This window comes from Pelodiscus sinensis, chromosome 6 (genome assembly GCF_052426305.1).
Source record: "Pelodiscus sinensis isolate ZL-2025 chromosome 6, ASM5242630v1, whole genome shotgun sequence".
NCBI lineage: Eukaryota > Metazoa > Chordata > Testudines > Trionychidae > Pelodiscus > Pelodiscus sinensis.
This window is the reverse complement of record NC_143057.1, coordinates 75,174,263-75,196,421: the sequence shown is the minus strand read 5'-3', so window position 1 is coordinate 75,196,421 and position 22,159 is coordinate 75,174,263. Positions and strand designations below refer to the sequence as shown.

The window sequence follows — 22,159 nt, the reverse complement described above, 5'->3', positions numbered from 1 at the left end:
TCTCATATTCAAATGATCTGCACATATTTAGATAAAGACTTCCTAACCCATATCTCTTGTATAAGACACATCAGCACTGAAACTAAAGCTTTTGGTAAAATTTGTCCAGGACTGGAAGCTAACGTAAACATTCTCCCTCCTGCCTGAAGCTGTGTGTTTTTCCTCCTTCTATGTCTGTGATCTTGCTTTTCCAAGAACCTTTATTAAACCGTTTAGATTGTGTGATATGTTTGCTGATCAAGGCTAGGGATACGTTTTCTTATGTTCAAGGACATAGACTGGCAACTTTCCCATCTAATATGAAATAGGATGTGAATAAGTGTAAGTCGTATTTTCTGTGCATAAACTAGTATCTTTCTATGCATGTGCACTGAGTTAGAATTATCCACAGATTACAAAGGTAGCAGTTAAGAAAAATAAAGTAATTTTCTGTAGAACTATAATTTATATCACTAGTTGGCAATGTAGGCTCATGAGTGGGCAGATGAGTGGCCCTCCTTCATCTCAGTGGGACACAAGATTGTCTTAACCTAGACCAGGGGTGGCCCACCCATTAGAGACAAAGAGCCAAAACAGCAGTGGATGGAATGCGAAGAGCCATGTACCGGGGATGGGGGAAAGTTGTTGAGAAGAAAAAAAAAACCCTGTGCTGGGGGAAAATAGGTGCCGGTACGCCGTCCGAGAGCATACCGGCACAAAAAAAGGGGAAGGGGTGAGAGGTGCAAACTCTTGGAGAGAATTTGGCTTCAGGAGAAAGTAGAGAAGAAGATTCTGGCTCAGGGAGGGGGCTCCAAGCTGGAGAGAGTTGGAATCAGGTGGAGGATTGTGGTGCTGAGCAAGCCACAGGCTTGTGGCTGTGAGGGTGCACTTGGGTTATAGGTAAATCCTTAAATGTGTCACATGGGTATAAGAAAGCTAATAAGCATCCCTGTTTATTATTATCCTATTAATAAAGTGAATTACATCAACTGGGTGAAGAGACATTTCTTCTCACAGGTGCAATGAATCCGTACCAATTTCTGGACATATTAGAAAGAAAAAGCATCTTAACCCGGGCTTTGTGGATTCTCTTCTTAAAAAGAAATACAAGAGTGAAGCACAGTGGAGGGAAGTCTGTGTGCAACTGGTTCTGGTACTACAGAAAGAAAATTAGGAGATGAGCTATATGAAAAATGAACCAATATAGTTGGTTTATTCACCTTGTTCACTAGAAATGGGGAAGTGATTTAAAATGTTGCCCAGTACAAAATAAAAATAAAGTCAATTTGCTGAATGACTTGGCTTTTTTCATACATGTGCATGAATTCCCCAGGAACAGCTAGATTTATGCTGGATTCTCATTCATTGCCATGAAGTTGTTTTTAAGATTAGAGGACTTGACAATGACAGGAAAATCCTGTTGACATAAATGAATTCTTAAGATAAAACTTTGGCTCAAGCAGAGTCTATGAATCTGCACTTGCTAGGTTTGTCTGGCCCCAAAGTATCTTTTTATTGATGAAAATTTCCCATTGTTTTAAATGACATTAGTTTCAAGATATCACTGGGAGGTTGAGTCGGGAATGCAGGATTAGGCCCAATATCTTAATACAGTATGTGGCATTAACTTAGCTATTGGATGGCCAATTGGCGTCTGTTAGAGTTTTTGCTGTGAGTGGTGGGTGAGTTTTTCCAAGTATTTGTAACTTTTGCAGATTAAGAGGTGATACTCAGGAAAATGTGGGGAACATAGGTTTGTTCTGCATGCCAGTCCTACAATACATAAGATTTGGGAACAAGATGGCACAATCAGTTAGCTCTATAGTGACTGCCATAAAATGCAAAAATAGAGCCGATTAAAGCATATGCAGGATTTAAAGTGAGCAGAAATGCATTTGAAAACCACAGGGAAAGAACCTTAAACAAACCAAAGGCTTCCACTAGGATTATTGCTCAGGAAAAGAGCACCCTCACACTGAGGCAGTATGTCGACTGAAGCTGCCAATGATCATTTTATGCAGTAGGAAGTCACTGACCCTGTGGAAAAATATGAGGATTTTTATTGGTGAGATCAAATAGTCTCAGAAAACATTATTAGCAGAGCAAGTTGCAATTAAAACCTCAGGGCTCCAATAAAGAAAGAAAACTGGAATGTTTTCAGGAAAGGTTTGAATTTTCAGACCACCAGATTAGCAACCTGGTACATCAGAGGCAGGCAGTAAACATCACCCAAAATGAGTTCAAATAGCAAAAAAGCATTTTTAATTTGCAGTATGTTGCCTAGATACAGCTGGCACCTAATTTCTTGCAAATCCTTTTTGACAATTTTGACAGATTTTTCAGCAAGTAATTATTTGAGAACAAATTTTCCCATTATGAGACTTGCCTTGGGCCTGCAAGGGTTTATATTGTTCTGGGCTTCTCTATGCTTCAAATGCTTAGATTTTCATTCCAGCTTACATTTTTTGAGGAAGAGCAGACACACTCTTTCGGAAGCCCTGTCTTCCTTGTTCCACAAGGAAGAAGGGCTCTTCCGAAACAGGAGGTTTCTCTGAAATTTGACCCAGTGTAGACGGGCCAAATTTCGGAAAAGCCTCTTCCGACAAAACTATTGGAAAAAGGTACACAAATTGCAGAGCAGCAGTCTAGACATAGCCTGAGAGAAAAGCCTTTCATCATTGGTAGGTAGGTCAGTGGAAGAATTTTTCTGTCAATCTCGTATTGTCACCACCAGGAGAACTGAGAGGATAAAACTCAAATGTGCTATTCAAACTCCCTTTGTTTGGAAGGGAACACTGTGTGTCACTCCTATAATAGAACATCTTATAGTATTACTGAACTAATGCTTCTTAGTTAAATAAACTAAATAAGCCAAAAGAAGAAAACTATTTATATATGAAGCTAATTATTAGTATAATTACATAATTTGTTTTTAACAGAAAAAAATAACCTAAGGCTTTAGATTATTGGGGTGGGGATAATGGGTTACATTTGGATTTTTAGAAAAGACATAAATGTATATTAAAAATACAAAGGATTTTTTGAAAACATAACCCACACACATAACAATGTTTGTCCCTGGAATGGTGCTAACCCTGTTTTATTTAAGTTGGAATAATGGGTATGCAGGTTAGAGACCTGGAGTCACTGACCAGTAGGTGATGTTATTTTAATTTCCATGTAGACAGCTAATATAATATCCTCTTTTTCAAAGGAGAAAATAGGTCTGTTGACTTTATCACTCAGGCCACTGTGATTGTTAGTCCTGTTAAAGCAGTCTTTTCAGACAAACACGGAATGGGTTTTCTGTACTAGTTTAGCCATTGAGACAGTAGTTTGTGTATTTTATTCCATTTCGTGTTTTGGTCACCCAATTATGTAAACTACTAAATTAATTATTTAAATTATTTATTGATTGCTTGGTGTAGAGAGGGAAATGGCTAAGGTTGCCAGATGGTTTAAGAAAAAATACCGAATACCACCCCTCCCCTCCACCCCCAAGAAAAAACACTGGGAAAAAATTCTGTTGAGGGGGAGACCAAAGTTATTAAGAAAAGAAAAAAGCCCTGTGCTCCCCACCAAACGCAGCAGAGAAAACAGCAGGGAAAATTGTCCCCGCCGGGTTTCAATCTGAGGGAAACAGGAAATACCGGACATTTGCAGTATTTCAGTATTTTCTGGGTTTTTTTTACCGGACGGGGCACCTGAATAACGGACAGTCCAGGTGAAAACTAGACACCTGGTAACCCAATGGCTCTAAAAATTTTGATGGAGAGAGTCACATTTTTTTTAGATATTCTCAAATGGAACAAAAATCATAATGCACTATTTGAGAAAGGTATTTCCAAATGTATCTCTGATTTCTCATAGGTGCCACAGAAAAAAATTATCTTCCAAAGCAGGGATGGGGAACTTCTGGCCCATAGACCATATGTGGTTCATCAGAGTTAGCTGCTGGCAGATCACCAGATGGTTTGTTTACCTAAGCAGCTCCTAGTGGCTGTGATTCACCATTCGTGGCCAATGGGAGCTGTCAAAACTGGTGACTTGGCCTATGCTACTTCCTATAGCTCCCATTGGCTGAGAATGGCAAATTGCTGCTACTGGGAGCTGCGGAGCTCTGTTTCAGTGGACAGTCAGGTAAATAAAGCATCTGGTGGCTCGCCAGCAGCTAACCCTTATAATCCACATGTGGCAGCATGTCAGAGGTTTCCCATTCCTGCTCTAAAGAGATGTGGAGTAGGAGGAGGGTGTTGGCCTTTCATATCAGCTTTCAGAGGCATTCATGAGCTGTGGATCAGTTAAACGCGTAGAAATGTTTGTGAAAAAGTCAAGCAGATGGATACTGAAGGCTGACATCAGGGATAGATTGGAACAATGGGAAGATGTCATAAAGAATTGTGAAGGTAAAAGGAAGCAGCTGAAATCCTATACCATACATTTTTTTGGTATGCAAAATATGAAACATCTTCCAACATATAAAGGGATGGATTTGTAATAAAATACATAGAAAACATGTTTGCAGTATTTTTTTTATTTCTGTTGGTGAGACAAGCTTCTGAGCTACACAGAACTCCTCAGCCTTATGTAGCTTTAAAGTTATCTCTTTCACCAGCAGAAGTTGATCCAGTACAAGATATTACCTTGCCAGTTGTATGTTTCATACAAAACAGACATGTTTAACTTCATTGATTGAGTGTAAAAAAAAAAGTCAAAAGTGAGCTCTGAAATTTCAGACCTAATTAAAAATGTTTCTGTATGTTCCTAGCCCGCATTATTGATAGAGTAAATTTAGAACTAACACATGGAGGCATTAGCAAAAATGATACACTTGCATGAACTGTATGTGGTTTCCATTAACTGGGCACAGAGGAATGTGTCTCTTTCTCAGCCTTTAGATTGCTATCAGTATGTATGACTCATATAATTGAAGAGGAAAGGGTAAAAGTTTCAGAACATAAATATGATTTTAGAGGAGACAATATACGTGCAGAAAGAATTTTTTTCTTTTCAATAAACTTCTGAAAACCAAGATATTTAATAGCAGTCTGCCTTGTATTTTAAATGTGGGGTTGAATTAAACAGGAAAACATTTTGAGAGGGCGAATTAATTTGATACAGAAGAAAAATCATAGAATTTAACATAGTTGCACAGAGTTTAAGGCTGGAAAGGGCTATTAGATCATCTATGTGACCTCTTGTGTATCACAAGCCATTAAACTTTACCCAGATCTTCCTATATAAAGCCCAAAGCCTTTAGTTAGATCTCATATCAATATTCAGGAGATCAAACTATGTGCCACAGGCAGAGAAGGGGTGGGAGACCAAGCTGTCACCAGAGCCTGATGCCCATGCAATGGCAGGGAATTGATTAAGTGAGATATGTTCCACTAGTGAATGGTAGCCTGTGCTTCAGAGGGAGATGATAAAGCCCACAGATTCCTTCCTGACCTGAGCACATGAGCAAGACACATCAGCCAGCCATATAGAAAGAGTCTCTGTTTCACTGCAGAACACTAGTCTTCCCATCTGATGTGGCCACTCTGATTCTTCAGAGGAATGTGGAAAACAAACAAAAACCCAGCAGCCCAGAATACATCTGGCCAATTGTGCATGGGGTGGGGGGGGGGACACCCTTCCTCATCCTTCTAGGCAATCATCTGAAGGCCTGAAGCAGGCAGTTAGATTATAGTCATTATTTTAATGAAGAACGGCAAGTGTTACGAGCATGTTGAAGGCAATGTCCTTTATTCTGTTCTCCCCGTGGTCCAAGAAGGAAGGGGATAAACACAGGGACTCATAAGTAACAAATTTGAAGGTTAGAGGTCCAAGATATTATATCAAATTAGAAGGATTTAGCAGATCAGTGTTATATGTCTATAAAATAAATTTCAGGTTCAATATAAAGATAACAATGATGTGCTGCCAGACTATTTTGTTCAATGATCCTATAAACAGCTGCTATAAACAATGAGGTATAGTGTAGCTGAGCGAGTATTTGGGCTGACAGCAATTTAGTTCTTTTGTTGCTGTAGAAAGTAGTGAGGATCATTCAGCCCTGAGTGAGTATTGAACCAGCATGGCGCCCCAGAGTATACAGAGTGCCCTGCATGATTTGTTGGGCTAAATTTACAGAGCATGTGGATGGGTGAAAATTACACATTCTTCCAGCCCCTTTACATGAGTGCAGACTCCTTGTGCCTGCTAACAGGGGAAGGCAAAGGGGGCAATTGCCTTGCGACCCAAGCACAAGACTCCCAGTTGCTACTGCAGCAGGGACAGTGGTCAGAGCCCTTACACCTTTAAATCACCGCTGGAGCACGGTGCACTTCAGGCAGCACTGGGGACCACGGTAGGAGGGGCACCCTGCACCTTGCCTCCAGCCCAGCTCCTGCATGAGAACTATCCCTTCCAGGAGTGCAAACTGCCCTCCCCCATCTTTCCAAGGAACCCAGTGTGGCTGTTGACTCCCCTGAGACTCCCTTTAGGCCTCGTCTGGATGAATTGTTAGTGCATGGCATAATGCAGGGCTATTCAACTTTGGAGGACCTGGGGGCCACAATGATACTCAGAGCACATGCCGAGGGCTGCAGCTTAAGTATGCTTGCATATATTTGCGAATATATATGCAAATAGCTTCTTACACAGTGACAGCATAAATACAAAAATTAAGGCAAGATTACCCAACACATAGGCCCCATTTAAGTCAGTTCTGCTGATATTAATAAAAAGTAGTATTCACCCAATTTCCACCAATATGACAGCACTTTTATTGAGCAATAACGGTCCAGGAATATAACTACTAAAACGCATATTAACAGAAGATCATTATATTGACTACTTGTTTGTTTTGGCTCCTACCCACAGGCAGCATGTTGAGCCCCACGCAAACCTAAACTGCACCACAAGCCACAAATAAACAGTCTACGGGCCGCAAGTTGAGTAGCCCTGGATAATGGGATGTAAATCACCAGGGCATCAACGCCCACATGAACTAAAAGTTCCATGGTGCACGTTGACCTATCCTTTGCATTAATTGTTCATCTAGACAAGCCCTTGTTTAGCAGAGTTGACTTGACAAGCAGCAGGGTAGAAGTGAAAGGGTGCAGCAATTCCACACTTACTCTGAAAGCACAGACACTCCAAGAGTTCTCCAGGGGATAATGTAGCATCTCCAGTGACCATCAATAGAGCTTGAGCACAATCTAGCCCTATGGCCTATCCGGAGTTTATATAGTAAGTTAAGGTTCAGTTGTAAACGTTTGAAAGAAAAACCATCGTGTTTTGTTCAATGTTATAAATGTTTTAGAGCTCAGTCCCCAAAGTGTTCATAATTCTGAGGTTCTACTATATTTGTATTGGAAAGTTCATGTATGTAATTGTCCAGGTTGTTTGTAATGTTTATAAATGGTGGATGCTTTTTTTTCCCCCCTAGGTGCTTTATTCCAAATGTCTATGCTGCCCTCTTCACTGCTGCTCTCATTCCGTTAATGTGCCTAGTGGTGGTATTTGTGGTATTCATCCATGCCTACCAGGTGACTCCCCAGTGGAAAGCATATGATGACATTTTCAGAGGAAGAACCAATGCTGCAGGTAGGAAACATGGGAAGGATGTGAACGCAAACAGAAACACTGAAGACAATTCTGATTTAAAGTGGAATTCAATCCAGTGCAGAATATCTGCACAAAAACCCTGATTCAGTTAAATCCTTGTGAGCATGTGTACATTTAGGATATAATAGTCCTTATACGTCCATGTTTGAAGTTATGCACGTTGCTGAATTGGAGACAGTACTTTGCATTGCATATTGCATATTGATTGGACTTTTCTATTAAAATTATTGTTATTACAATGGTGTTCACTAAAGGAAATTCTAATGTCCTCTTCAGCAATTTAGGCCACCATTTTAATAACAGGGTATTGTGTGGAACTGTTTTCTTTTTATAGCGTCTTTGGATGAAATCTAGCTATAGTTTAAAGAGGTACAATTCCATAGACCACGCCTGAATTTGGCTATTAGGTTTTATAAACTCTCAAATGGTTCTTGAATCAAGTTTTATAAGTAAAGAGATTTTCATTTACCTTCTGAATAAGTTGAAAAAAGAGAGGAAGTGAGTCATTTCCAAATTAATTTCAAAAGTCCAGGATATGACACTGTACAAATATATACAAAGTGCCTTTGTTACATTCCAGTACTAAAAGCTACTGTGATATAGTTATACAATCTTAGCTAACTAAACAACTGTTTATTAAACAGGCAATTATTGTATGTATTACAGTATATATATCATATGAACATATGTCATCTAGTTTTAGAAACATAACTTTTGTAGTGCAAAAAAAAAATGAAGCAGAACAAAGTTGGATTTGTCTATCGCTGGTAAAATACCAGCTTAGCTAACAGAAAAATATATTTGTATATGATCCAAATGACAAACCATAACATGTTTCATAGGGTATGTCTACACTACAAAGTTAATTCGAACTAACAGACGTGATAGGCACTATACTAGTGCTCCGTTAGTTCGAACTTAATTAGAACTAGCGGAGCACTTAGTTTGACCTAGGTAAACCTCATTTTACGAGGACTAAGCCTAGTTTGAACTTACTAGTTCGAATTAAGGGCTGTGTAGCCCCTTAATTCGAACTAGTGGGAGGCTAGCCCTCCCCAGCTTTCCCTGGTGGCCACTCTGGGCACCACCAGGGAAACTGGTATGCCCCCCTCCCGGCCCCGTAGCCCTTAAAGGGGCACGGGCTGGCTACGGTGCCCGTGCCAGGTGCAAGCCTGCCAGCACCCAGCCAACAGACCCTGCACCTGGCACGCCATGAGCCAGCCACCCGATGCCCCCCAGCCCTCTGCCTCTTCCCAGGACCAGGCTGGTGGCTCTCGGGAGCCTGGCCAGGACCGCAAGAGGCGGGCACCCGCCTGGTCTAGTGCAGACATCGTGGACCTCGTCCACGAACTCCACACTAGGCACAGGAAAGTGGCCGTCTAGGGCAGGAGAGCTGCCAACCTGGCCACCCAGTGCTGTGATATTCCGCGTGTGGGCACTCAGGGCACTCCAAGCCAGGACTGCTTTGCAAACGGGGAATCCTGAGAACTGTCTGTCTGGGGTGGGGGTCGGGTCCCTTTAAACACAGCCCTCGGCTAGCCTGAGACAGCAGCTCCACGCTCTAAGTCCTCATCTGATGCCCTGCCGGCACTGCTTCCGGCCATCCTTAACCTCTGTTCAGGGTCCACTCTGTGTGAACATGCTAGTTCGAATTAACAAAACGCTAATTCGAACTAGTTTTTAAGTCTAGCTGTGCTAATTCGAATTAGCTTAGTTCGATTAAACTAATTTGAACTAAGTTAGTTTGAATTAGCGCTGTAGTGTAGACATACCTATATATACTTAGCATTACATGGCTTGTTTGTACTTTGTTTCTCTGAAGATAGAAAAGGCAGTGGTTTTTGTTTCTCCGTGAAAGGGCAAAATTCTCCCTTGGGATGTGCAAGGCAGTATTGTACTGGTCTCTTCTCCCAAGAGGTATATTATCAATGCCAAAAAGGGCTCCCACAAGTTCTGGGCAGTGAGGACAGAATATGTAATAAGATTACATATTATCTCATGGATCTCTGAAGAATATTTCTCCCTAAGCCAGCTTTATAATTACATGTTTTCACATGAATGAATTCCTTAGGCAGTTAGAAATAGGAATAGATCTTTAGGCTATGATAGGGAATAAACAGGTTGTTTTCCAATATAGACATACAAGTTTTTATGTTTCCATTTGTTTTTCTTATGTCTATTTTTACTGTAGACAATAGTCTTTGGACAAATTTGAGTTCCCCTGTACCCTTCTGCTAGTATCAGAGGTCCCCAGAACAAGGCAGGACAAGGTTTCACACTCTTATTTCACCAATTTTAGAGGCATTGCTTTTTCAAAGGCACAAAGCAACATTAAGAGATCATTGCTCTCTTCCCATCTTTCTAGAGGGCAGTGGAGGACAGGAATTGATTGTAGCAGTCAGGGAGAAAGAGACACGGGCATGTGAAATTTTTATAATTTTTGGAAAGGACTGTTTGCGCTAGTCACAAAAAGAACAATGTTATGAAGGGAAAAGCTAGTTTAAGATGATTTATTTATTATGTAAGCAACTCTGATCTTTTTGTAGATAGAAATTTGGTTTTCCTAGAAAGGAGAATTAAAGTTTGGACTGATTCTGATTATTTTGAAACCATTTTGCTAAGCCCTACTGCAAATAAGTTCCTCAGTAATCAGCTCCAAAAGAAACCAAATGGAAATTGTACACTGCTAAGCACCTCTCAGGAATGTTGAAGTATAGTATGATCCTGCTGACACTGAAGTCAAGGAAAAGGACTGGGTCCATAATTATGTAGTGCTGGAAAGAAGGATCAAGGAATTTGAAGCGCAAGTGATGTTCTCGTCCATCTTCCCTGTTTAAGGAAAAGGTCCAGGTAGGGTTCATCGAATCGTGGAAGTAAATGCGTGGTTGCACAGGTGGTGTCGGGGAGAGGGCTTTGGTTTCCTCAACCATCTGACCCTGTTTCGGGCACAAGGATTGCTAGGAAGAGATGGGATCCACCTAACAAAGAGAGGAAAGAGCATCTTTGCGGGCAGCCTTGCAAACCTAGTGAGGGAGGCTTTAAACTAGGTTCATTGGGGGATGGTGACCTAAGCTTTGAGGTAAGTGGGGAAGTGAGATACCGGGAAGAAACACAAGGAAGAAGGAGCTACAAGGGAGGATTCCTGATTCAAATGGAGAAGGAAGGGCAATCAACTAGTTATCTAAGGTGTTTGTACAAGAAAGCAAGAAGTCTGGGAAACAAAGAGGAAGAATTAGGAAGCCCAGGCTCAGTCAAAGAACTATGATTTGATTGGAATAACAGAGACTTGGTAGGATGACTCACATGACTAGAGCATTGTCATGGAAGGGTATAAACTGTTCAGGAAGAACAGATGGGAGGAGTTGCATTGTATGTAAGAGAGCAGTGTGATTGCTTAGGGAGATTGAAGGGAGAAAAGCCTGTTGAGAGTCTGTGGATTAAGTTTAGAGGCGGGAGCAACAGGTGTGATGCTGTGGTTGGTGTCTGCTAGTGGATGAGGCTTTCTTCAGACAACTAAGAGAAGCTTCCAGATCACAGGCCCTGGTTCTCATGGGGAATTTAATCACCCTGTCATCTATTGGGAGACCAATACAGCAGCACACAGACAATCCAGGAGAATGTTGGTTTTGGAGAATGTTGCGAATAACTTCCTGGTACACGTGCTGAAGGAACCAACCAGGGGCTGTACGTAGCTTGACCTGCTGCTCACAAACAGGTAGGAACTAGTAGGGGAAAGTCGATGTGGGTGACAACCTAGGAAGCAGTGATCATGAGATGGTTGATTTCAGGATCTTGACCAAAGGAAGAAAGGAGAGCAGCAAAATACACACCCTGGACATAAGAATGTAGGGGAGTAATCAGGAAGGCGAAGGCACAATTGGAGTTGAAGCTGGCAAGGGAAGTGAAGGTAACAAGAAAGGTTTCTACAGGCACGTTAGCAATAAGAGAGTGATAGGAAAGGGTGTGGGACCCTTAGTGGATGAGGGAGGTAACCTAGAGACAGATGATGTGAGAAATGCTGAACTACTCAATACTTTTTTTGCTTCTGTCTTCACAGACAAGGTCAGCTCCCAGACTACTGCACTAAGCAACACAGTATGAGAAGTAGGTGGACAGCCCTTGGTGGAGAAAGAACAGGTTAAGAACTATTTAGAAAAGCTAGACATACACAAATCCATGGGTCTGGATTTAATGCATCCGAGGGTACTGAGGGAGTTGGGAAATGTCATTGCAGAGCCTTTGGCCATTATCTTTGAAAACTCGTGGAAATCAGGAGAGATCCCGGATGACTGAAAAAAACGCAAATGCAGTGCCCATCTTTTAAAAAGGATAAAAGGATAATCCAGGGAACTACAAACCAGTCAGCCTTACCTCAGTCCCCAGAAAAATCATGGAGGGGATCCTTAAGGAATCCATTCTGAAGCACTTGGAAGAGGGGAATGTGATCAGGAATAGTCAACATGCCTGGCCAATCTGATAAGCTTCTATGATGAGGTTACTGGCCCTGTGGACATGGGGAAGTCAGTGGATATACCTTGACTTTAGTAAAGCTTTTGATATGGCCTCCCACAATATTCTTACCAGCAAGTTAAGGGAATATGGATTGGATAAATGGACTGTAAGATGGATAGAAAGCTGGCTAGATTGTTGGGCCCAATGGATAGGAATCAATGGCTTGATGGCTGTTTGATGGTCAGTATCAAACGGAGTGTCCCAAGGATCTGTTCTAGGGCTGGTTTTATTCAACATCTTCATTAATGACCTGGGTGAGGGGATGGATCTCACCCTCAGCAAGTTTGTGGATGACACTAATCTAGGGGAAGAAGTAGATATGTTGGAGGGCAAGGATAGGGTCTAGAGAGACCCAAACAGATTAGAGGATTGGGCCAAAAGAAATAACCTCTGATGAGGTTCAACAAGGACAAGTGCAGAGTCCTGCACTTGGGATGGAAGAATCCCAAGCATTGTTACAAGCTGGGGACCGACTGGCTAGGTAGCAGTTCAGCTGAAAAGGACCCGGGGATTACAGTGGATGAGAAGCTGAATATGAGTCAACTGTGTGCCTTTGTAGCCAAGAAGGTGAATGGAATATTGGGATGTATTAGGAGGAGTATTGCCAGCAGATCTAAAGAAGTGATTATTCCCCTTTATTTGGCACTGGTGAGGCCACATCTGGAATATTGAGTCCAATTCTGAGGCCCTCCTCTACAGAAAGGATGTGGATGCATTGGAGAGGGATCCAGCAGACGGGACCAAAATGATTAGGGAGCTGGAGCACTTGACCTATGAGGAGAGGCTGAAAGATTTGGGCTTATTTAGTCAGCAGAAGAGAAGAGTGAGGAGGGTTTTGATAGCAGCCATCAGCTTCCTGAAGGGAGGCTCCAAAGAGACTGGAGCTAGGCTGTTCAGTAGTGACAGAAAGCAGAACAAAGGAGCAATGGTTTCAAGACACAGTGGGGGAGGTCTAGGTTGGATGTTAGGAAAAACTATTTTACTAGGAGGGTTGTGAGGTATTGGAATGAGTTACCTAGGGAGGTGGTGGAATCTCCCTCCCTAGAGGTTTTTAAGTCTCCGCTTGACAAAGCTCTGGCTGGGTTGATTTGGTTGGGATTGGTCCTGCCTTGGGCAGGGGCCTGGACTCGATGATCTCCTGAGGTCTCTTCCAGTCCAATGATTCTATGATCATTAGGATGGGAAACTGAAACTGGACACAATTGTTGATTATTTAGGCTACGTCTGCACTCCGAGCAAGGGCTGTGAATTTCCTGCTCATATATATAAGCTTGTGCTAGCTGTCATCAAGCTAGTTTGAGTCTAAATAGCAGCACAGCTGCAGTAGCACAGGTAGCAGCAGCAGAGGCATTGAGTAGCTGAGCTGAGCATTTACCTGCTGGTTTCAGGAGGGCTTATATTTGGCATGATTTAGCCTTGCCTCTGCTGCCACTATTCATGCTATTGAGGCTACACTGTTGTTTATATTCATGGCAGCTCACTGAGAGCCAGCACAAGTTTGTGCCCATTAGCAAAGGAATCACACCTCTAGCTCATAGCCTTCAAGACCTGCTATATACAAATACAGAGGAACCATATAAATCAATGTGACTAAAAAATTGGCAGCTTAAAAGGGGGGGAAAGTAGCCCAGTATTCATCTGCTTTAGTGTGCAATTTGGTTAGTGCATCTTTCTAAATTTTTAAATAATTCACCAAAATAGTTGAGTATAAACGAGCCCTAGATAAGTTTTAATGCCCAGTTTCCAACCAAAAAAACCAAAATGCCCAGTTTTTTGTTCTAACAAAAGCTTTTTTCCTGGATGGACCATGTTTATTGAACAGCATGTGATGACACAGCTTTGATGCCTTAGGCATAAATATGCAATAGTATTTATCCGACTCAGATTCCACCTTTGAGAATGATGCCAGAACTAGTCTAAAGATTAAGACGCTTCTGTCCAGTAGCAAACAATAGAATAGATCCTAATAAATTATGACTTAGATATTTGTCTGCACTATTGAGAAATTTTTGTGATCTCCTTTTATTCTGAACTAGCAGCGTATGTCTATGTCCAGTATCTTGGCATAAGGCAGAGCAGCCTGAAAGCTGCTCTAAATTCTGGAAGTTGCCAACAGTCCCAAGAAGACAGTATGATAGCCAGGAATCAGTAGGTTGCATAGATATCCCAGCCTCAGTCAGGATGCAGGTGAGAGTGGGGCGTTTGATTTTTGGTTGATAACTTGTGTCCAAGGTTTGTACATAGCATCTATCATAGTATCTGGTACTGGAAGTTGTTGTTATTCATTTGCTATGTCCAAAGGCTCCTTTCAGAATACAAAGGAAAATGTGTCCTTTGCCTCAGATCTTACAGATTTGATTTAAGTGACTATAGTTACAAACTCCAATAAGAGTTGAGTGGGTAATAGTAAGATACAATATAATAAATTTATCACGTACACTCTCATTGTTCAGAGATGTGGTGGTTTTGACTATGACTCACATCTGTCTCAGTTCACACCAGATTAGTTCCTTTTCTGCAGGTGATGCTGCAGAAGCAAATTATTTTGTACAGCTCTTTGTAAACCTAGTTTGTGCAAATGGAAGTATTCTTACTAGCTCTTTGGGTGTTTTTGAATAATTTTATAACACATAAATATAAATGATGGCATAATTGTTTGTTTGGTTTTTGTGGATGGATTACTAATATCACTCTGCAAACTGACATTGTTTCCAGGTTTTATACATTGTCCCCTCCCTTGTAGTAAGTAGTCTTTAAGACTGCAGCTATGCAAAATATTCATAGCCAAAACCCCAAATGCATTTTCAAGTTTCATTATTAAAGTATGTCTCTTCAAGGTTCATTAAAAGGTTTGCTGATGCTTAATTTCTGATGAATATTGAGTTTCAACTAGACCTATAAATAGATGGGTTGCCACTGCTTTCATTCGGTCTTGTGAGGCTTAACTGGGCTGACACTCACAAGCTTTCCTCCAAAAAGGAACAGGGTTATTTCTCCTTTAATTGGAGTTGCTAGCATTTTCATAGGATCACCCACTTCACTCCTCATGGATCTTCAGTTGAGGCCTTCTAAAGATTCTCTTCCAAGAATTGCTGTATAGCATACTTCTCAGCCCCTTGTTGAAGCCTTTTCCATTTCCCTCTTTCAGTATGTAGAAGCAAAACAGGCTAACTGTCTGTTTGGTATCTGGAGTTTATCAGAGGGGTAGCCGTGTTAGTCTGAATCTGCAAATGCGGCGAGGAGTCCTGTGGCACCTTATAGACTAACCGAAGTGTTGGAGCATAAGCTTTCGTGGGCAAAGACCCACTTTGTCAGATGCATGTAGTGGAAATTTCCAGAGGCAGGTATAAATATACAGGCCAGGATCTATAGCTTGGCAGAAGAAGGAGATATATATGTTCTATAGTGGTAGAAATGTAGCCGTGTTAGTCTGGTGCAGCTGAAACAAAAAACAGGACTGTGTAGCACTTTAAAGACTAACAAGATGGTTGAATAGGTGATGAGCTTTCGTGGGCCAGACCCACTTCCTCAGATTAAATAGTAGAAGAAAATTGTCACAACCGTATATACCAAAGGATACAAATTTAAAAAATGAACACATATGAAAAGGACAAATCAAATTTCAGAACAGAAGGGGGATGGAGGCGGGAAAGAGGGGAGGTAAATGTCTGTGACCTAATGATATTAGAGGTGATAATTGGGGAAGCTATCCTTGTATTGGGTAAGATAATTAGTGTCTTTATTCAAATTTGAGTGTAAAGTGTCGAATTTAAGCATGAGTGACAGTTCAGAGGATTCTCTTTGAAGTGAAGTCTTAAAAGGTCTTTGAAGCAGGATGCAGGTAATCAAGACATTGAGACAATGTCCTTTCTGGTTGAAATGGCAAGAAACTGTTTTTTTGTTGTGTTTTTTTTTTTTTTTTTTTTTTTTTTTTGTTCTCGGCTCTCTTGAAATCTTAAGGCAGGGAAAAAAGAGTAGTCCATCACAGGGATGAATCAGAGAATCAGTGGGAAAGCAGGACACTCAGTCTTTGTTTCTCTTTTTCTATCCTCCAAGAGGAGAAGACACAGCAGACTTTAATAAGAGAGAACTCAGCAAGGTTCATTTGTGAATATTACCCTTTTTAGGGTTATATTAGTTTTATTAAAGGTTTCCCTTTGAGCTTTTGGTTGTATACATACTGGAAGTTCAGTGAAAAAATTAGAGGTCATCAAACTATTCTTGCTGAAGCTTAATAAGTTTAGGAAATTCTAGTAAGCTACTTATTTAGGAGTGCTGTTATTCTCCAAGGCTGCGTCTAGACTGGCAAGTTTTTCTGCAAAAGCGGTCGCTTTTGTGGAAAAACTTGCCAGCTGACTATACTGGCCACTTGAATTTGCGCAAGAACACTGACGATCTGATGTAAGATTGTCAGTGTTCTTCCGCAAATACTATGATGCTCCCATTCGGGGAAAAAGCCCTCTTGCGCAAATATATTTGCGCAAGAGGGCCAGTGTAGACAGCTCAGGACTGTTTTGCGCAAAAAAGCCCCGATAGCGAAAATGGCAATCGGGGCTTTCTTGCGCAAAACCGTGTCTAGATTGGCACGGACACTTTTCTGCAAAAAGTGCTTTTGCGCAAAAGCGTCCGTGCCAATCTAGATGCTTTTTTCCGCAAATGCTTTTAACGGAAAAACTTTTCCGTTAAAAGCATTAGCGGAAAATCATGCCAGTCTAGGCATAGCCAAACTGTTGCCTCCTAGAATGATTAATACAGTTTGCATCTTGTTTGTTCATAAATTGTGCATATACAAGTGACAACAGTGTCAGATTTATTAACTTGTAATGAAAATTTCTACAAGTAATTCCTGGGCTGCAGTGTGAGCAATTAATGAATAATTTGCTGAATATGGTTTAGTCTCTGAAGTCTGAGGGGTTTTGACTTGATGTATAGTTCATGATTTATTTTTCTTTTTAATCGTCTAAACACAATGCTTAGAATCACATCTCCAGTTGAGTATTCATGATTACAAATGTAAAACTCTTTCCACAAATATTTCCTAATGCCTTTATTTCCAAGTTTTTCTGTGACAGTTCATGCCAGCTAACTTATTTTCAAGAATGTTTGTAGAAAGTAAATACAAAGGTGGTAGGAGTACAGTTGAAGCTCATTCATTTGAATTTCTGTTATCAGAAGTTGTTTTTCAGTATTCACCCAGCTCTACATAATCACTTTTAATATTCAGCTTTCCATGGCTTTGCATTTGTTACTGAACTTATGTCTCCAATTAGCCAGTGAAATTCAATATATTAATACTATTGTTCCTTCAGATCATCTAAGAATAGAATATCTGAAAATTTAATACTGATTCTGCATGGACTTCAAGTCTAGCCAAGAACAATTAAGAGAAATTAGAGTCTTGCTGCCTGTTCAACAATCTAAGAGAGAAAGCACAACAAACAATATTTTTTAATCATTCTTTTTATTGACTTTTCAGTTCTTACAAAAATAGTAAACACTGCAGGCAGAGGAATAATAAGCACACAATAGGGCAACGTAATAGCAAAAATACAAACATTTAGGAGTGCTTGTGAGTGTGCTCATTGTATTCTTATTTGTTTTTCATAACAGCATATACCTTATGCTCCACAAGCAAATAAAAAAGAATATTTTGCATTAAAATTTCTGGTTTATTGATTCATATTTTAATTAACATTTTTCCTAGTGTTCTGGCTCAGTATTGAAGTAGGTGCCCTAGAGGGTCTTGATCCTTTCAGCAATTGTTTGCAGTGAGGCAGATTTAAATAATAATTTCAGGAAACAGTGATCAGAAAAAGGCTATTTTTTCTGTACAAACAGAAAAGGAACTTCTAAATAGGAAGGAAGGAAGGAAGGAAGGAAGGAAGGAAGGAAGGAAGGAAGGAAGGAAATTAACATTCTCACAACCAGCAGTTTCAAAATCAAAGGTATACCAAATTTTATATTGTATTTTATATATTGTCCTTTCTTAATTGGAGCTGAATTTTTCAGAAAGGCTTTCTTTTGATAGATCTTGAGACAGATTAGTGTAAGTTTATGTAAGTCTTCTATTTTGTGAATAGGAAAAACTTAAATAACCAATAGTCTACTCGCACCTTAAAGACTAACAAAACATGTAGATGTTGTAAAATTGTACAGTGCCTTCGCCTCCACTGTAACCTTCATCTTGAGATGACATACCTGGAAAGTGTCAGGAGAAATCCTTGCATGTGAGAAGACTAATCATGGAGAGCAATCAGGAACTGTCAGCCTGAATGATCTTCCATGCAAATGGAAGCACGGAAGAACAGTGAGCTTGCTGCAACCCAGGGAACCAGTTTTCTCAGTGTACACTCCAGGTGGAACAAAGCAACAAATCATCTGGTAATAAACTTGAAGCAGTGAGGTTACCTAACCAAATTTATAAAAGGGAGACACTCTCTCATGGGAGGCAGACAAAACCAGAAAAAGGTGTGCAGAATAATCTGGACTCCTTGGATGTCTCTAAAGCCAGGTCTACGCTAAGGGGAAAGTTGATTTAAGATACACAATTCCAGCTATGTTAATTATATAACTGGAGTCAAAGTATCTTAAATCATGTTTTGGCACCATCCACACAGCAGGAGCACATGCTCCCATTGACTTCCCTTACTCCTTGAGAGGAGCAGGACTATCGGCGCCTATGGGAGTGCCTTCTCATTTCAAATTAGGATGTCTTCACTGCTCATTCAAACCACAGGAGATCCACTGTGACAACTTCAGTCTTCTCTGTAGTGTAGACAGGCCCTAAGAAGGGATGGAGAAAATGAGTGTTTATCTTTCTAAAGATCTGTACATCTCTCATTCCTTGTCTTTGAATAACCTGTGATTCATTCAGAAGTGCCTTGCAAAATTCTGTGTTACTTGCTCTGACTGTCACAAAGTCTACAAAGGGTGAAACTTTAATCCAGAATACCCATGAGGATTGAGTCATAGAGAGGACATATAAAAGTTACGGGGGAGACTGAAGAGGTCCATATTTGTCTTGTGGACATAGAGCAGCTGAGGAGCAGGAGTACCAGAAGGGGTATCAGAATTGGAGTCTGTACCCAAGGAATATGCCTGAAAGGCTGGATATAGAGCCAGTGTGTCTGGATGCTGCTCACTTCCAGTATGCTTAAGAGCACATGGGATCCAAGGCTTGGGTCCCGTAAAGAAGTCTGGTGATGGTCTGCAAACAGGAGTTCAGCTAAAGCTATAACAAGTGTTATCATCAGAGATGGTCTAAGTGGTGCTTGATCCTGCCCTGTGTGCAGGGGACTGGACTTGATGACTTCTCAAGGTCCCTTCCAGTTCTATGATTCTACAGCATAACCTCTTAAAATTCACCAGGTTAATAAAGCAATTGTTTCTCATTTATGTCCTTTGCCACTTTTCCATAACATTATGGTAATTTGCTTTTTACAGGTTTTCCTCCTCTGCTGCTTTCCCTGAAGTTGAACTTATTCAAAACTGCTGCCTGATTGTTCATGATAACGCAAATGGCTGGTAACACTCCTAAAGCAGTGTTTCTCAAAGTGCTCCATGAAACCACTTTTAAAAACCTGTTAAATGACTGTGCCAATTTGTTTGTTTATTGGCACTGAGGCCACAGGGCCTCGCAGCAACTACTGGCTCCATTTTGCCATTTGCAGCCAAGCAGAACTGCAGGAAGTGGCAGTCCAGTGCACGCCGCTTCCTGTGGCTCCCTTTGACTACAAACAGCGAAATAGAGCCAATAAGAGCTGTGAAGTTCCGTTACCATGGCACTGGTAAACAAACAAATCGGTGTGGCCGTTTAACAGGTTTCTCAAAGTGATTTCGTGGACCACTTTGAGAAACACTGTCCTAAACAGAGGTTTCTCTGTTGGCATTCAGTGAAGCAGTGGAATGTTTTTCTAACCATCTGCTCACATAAATTACTTCTTAAGATGATACTCTAACACGTTTTTTTCAATCTTCTGTTCCCATAACTTGGATCATAGCCAACGCCCAGTTCGTGGCTATGTCAATTATTGCTGTTATGAATTCATTGTTAGAGAAGAGTGCTTGGATCTCTAAACTCTTAGTCTGGGAACATGCTTTTCCTTAATGTTCATCGCTTACCTTTATTTTTGTTAGTTTTAAAAACTATAAAGTGTGAGGAGATGTTGATGTAAATAGCATTTTAGAAGAAGGGACTGGTTAATGTTTACTCCACACAGTATCTTATGTGTTACAGATTCAAATTGTCCAAACAAGTGTACCCTCCCTTACAAAGTTGATTATGACTGGCAATCAAACATCATATTGTAGTAAATATAAAGTCTACAATGCTACAAGAGATCAAATATATAGACAAAATTGCATGATATTAAAGTGATTTGGGAATTATAGATTCATTTCGACTTGTCAGCACATGAGACAGGTCACCAAGCCTTGTGACAAGAACCAAAATGGGAAATACTGGTTTACTCCCTCTACTTTGCTCATCCCTTGTTTGCTCACTTTGTTTTCTCTTCAGTTGTCTTGTGTTGTTTACGCGTCTTCTCCTCCTCCTATTTGCTTTCATCTTTACTTTCTCCCTGTTTTTGCCCTCTCGTTTATAGTAGCTTTGGAATGTACAGAGGCAGCAGCTCCTAGCTTTGCCAGGAAGAAAGTGGTGATGGTGGCAGTAGGGGCCCACATCTCCTTCCTGTTCCTGTCACTGTCAAAGTGGGTGTGGCCTGTGCATGTGGAAGTAACTACACCCCATGAAGGGCATCTGCAAGATGCAGGAACTCCGCCTCCTTCTTCCAATCCACCTTCCCTGATAATAGGCACACTCCTCTCTGTTGGCCAGAGCATCACAGATACAGTACCCCACTTTACGGAATAAGAAGAGGCACTAAATAATTTCAAGTTACAGTATATAATGCACATCAAAGCTGTGCTGCAGCATGTCCCACCCACACTAATCTGCTGCTGACTTTACTGTTCCACCACAGCTTTCTGTTCTGTATTACTTGAGGTTTATTGCAGGAATATGTAGGTGGGTAGTTGCACTTTATTTGATCCTCGTTTGGTTTTAGACTTAAACCACTGTAAGAGAAAACATATGTCTAAAAGCACAAGTTTTTCCATAAAAAAACCACAGACATTTAGAGTCTCCAACTCCAAGACTTAACTGAATTCAGACCTATGTATTGATGCTCTTTTCTTACCCTATACCTATTTTTGCAAACTATTTAAAGCCAGCTATTTTACAGGTGCTTAACAGGTTTATTTGTCCTAGTTTTTGAAGCATTGTTTATTAGTTGTCAGAACTAAATGTCAGTGAGGTGAGCTCCAACAGGTATTGAACTGTAAATGCTGGTTGAGCTTCAGCATCATATTAATGGGCTATGATCTCATGTGCATCTCCTCATTGATAATGCTCCTGAATAATTAAGCTGAGGCTGTATTATAACAAAATTGGGTACACAGCAAGCAATAGACACCTGTTGTATCATCTTAAATCCACACACACAGATCTCAGAGCTTGTAATTATATTTATTATAGAGTTATATAGGTCACCATCTCAGATGGTGTCTATGGGATCTTGTTAGATTTACCGGAATTGATTCTGATTTTACTTAAACTGGTTTACATTGGTTTAACGCTGCTGCAACTAGTGTTGTTCTTGATATGGGTTTCTGGGGAAGTGACATTAGACCCAATCTCCCTATACTTCAAAAATATTTTATATTGAAATAGTTTAGCTATCCATTTTCTTAATCTTTTACTCTTAAGATATGTTGTCATTATAGATGTCAGGGTTTTTTTCTTATTAAAATTACTTCAAGCTGGTATTGCACATGCAAAAATCTGACTTGCACATACAGAAATGCTGCTTTTTGCATGCAGTGCAAATTACTTTGTTTCATCAAACTTGGTTTTCCAGTGGTAAAATTACAATGTGAATGAAAATAAAAAGCTACTATACAAGATAAGTTGTTTGAACCTATTGGGAATATTTTTGGACTACTACCTTGTTAGGCATAACTATGGGTCTTAGAGTATTACTGGTCTTTGTCTTCA

General features: G+C 40.6%; 1 protein-coding gene across 1 annotated transcript in view; it reads left to right on the top strand.

Moving 5' to 3' along the window:
- Positions 1–22,159, top strand: part of ADGRV1 (adhesion G protein-coupled receptor V1) — a 393,877-nt gene that overhangs the window by 318,808 nt on the left and 52,910 nt on the right. The window contains exon 87 of the mRNA XM_089779321.1: positions 7,415–7,572. Within this exon, the coding sequence (XP_089635447.1) occupies positions 7,415–7,572 (158 nt within the window). The remainder of the gene's footprint in view (positions 1–7,414; positions 7,573–22,159) is intronic.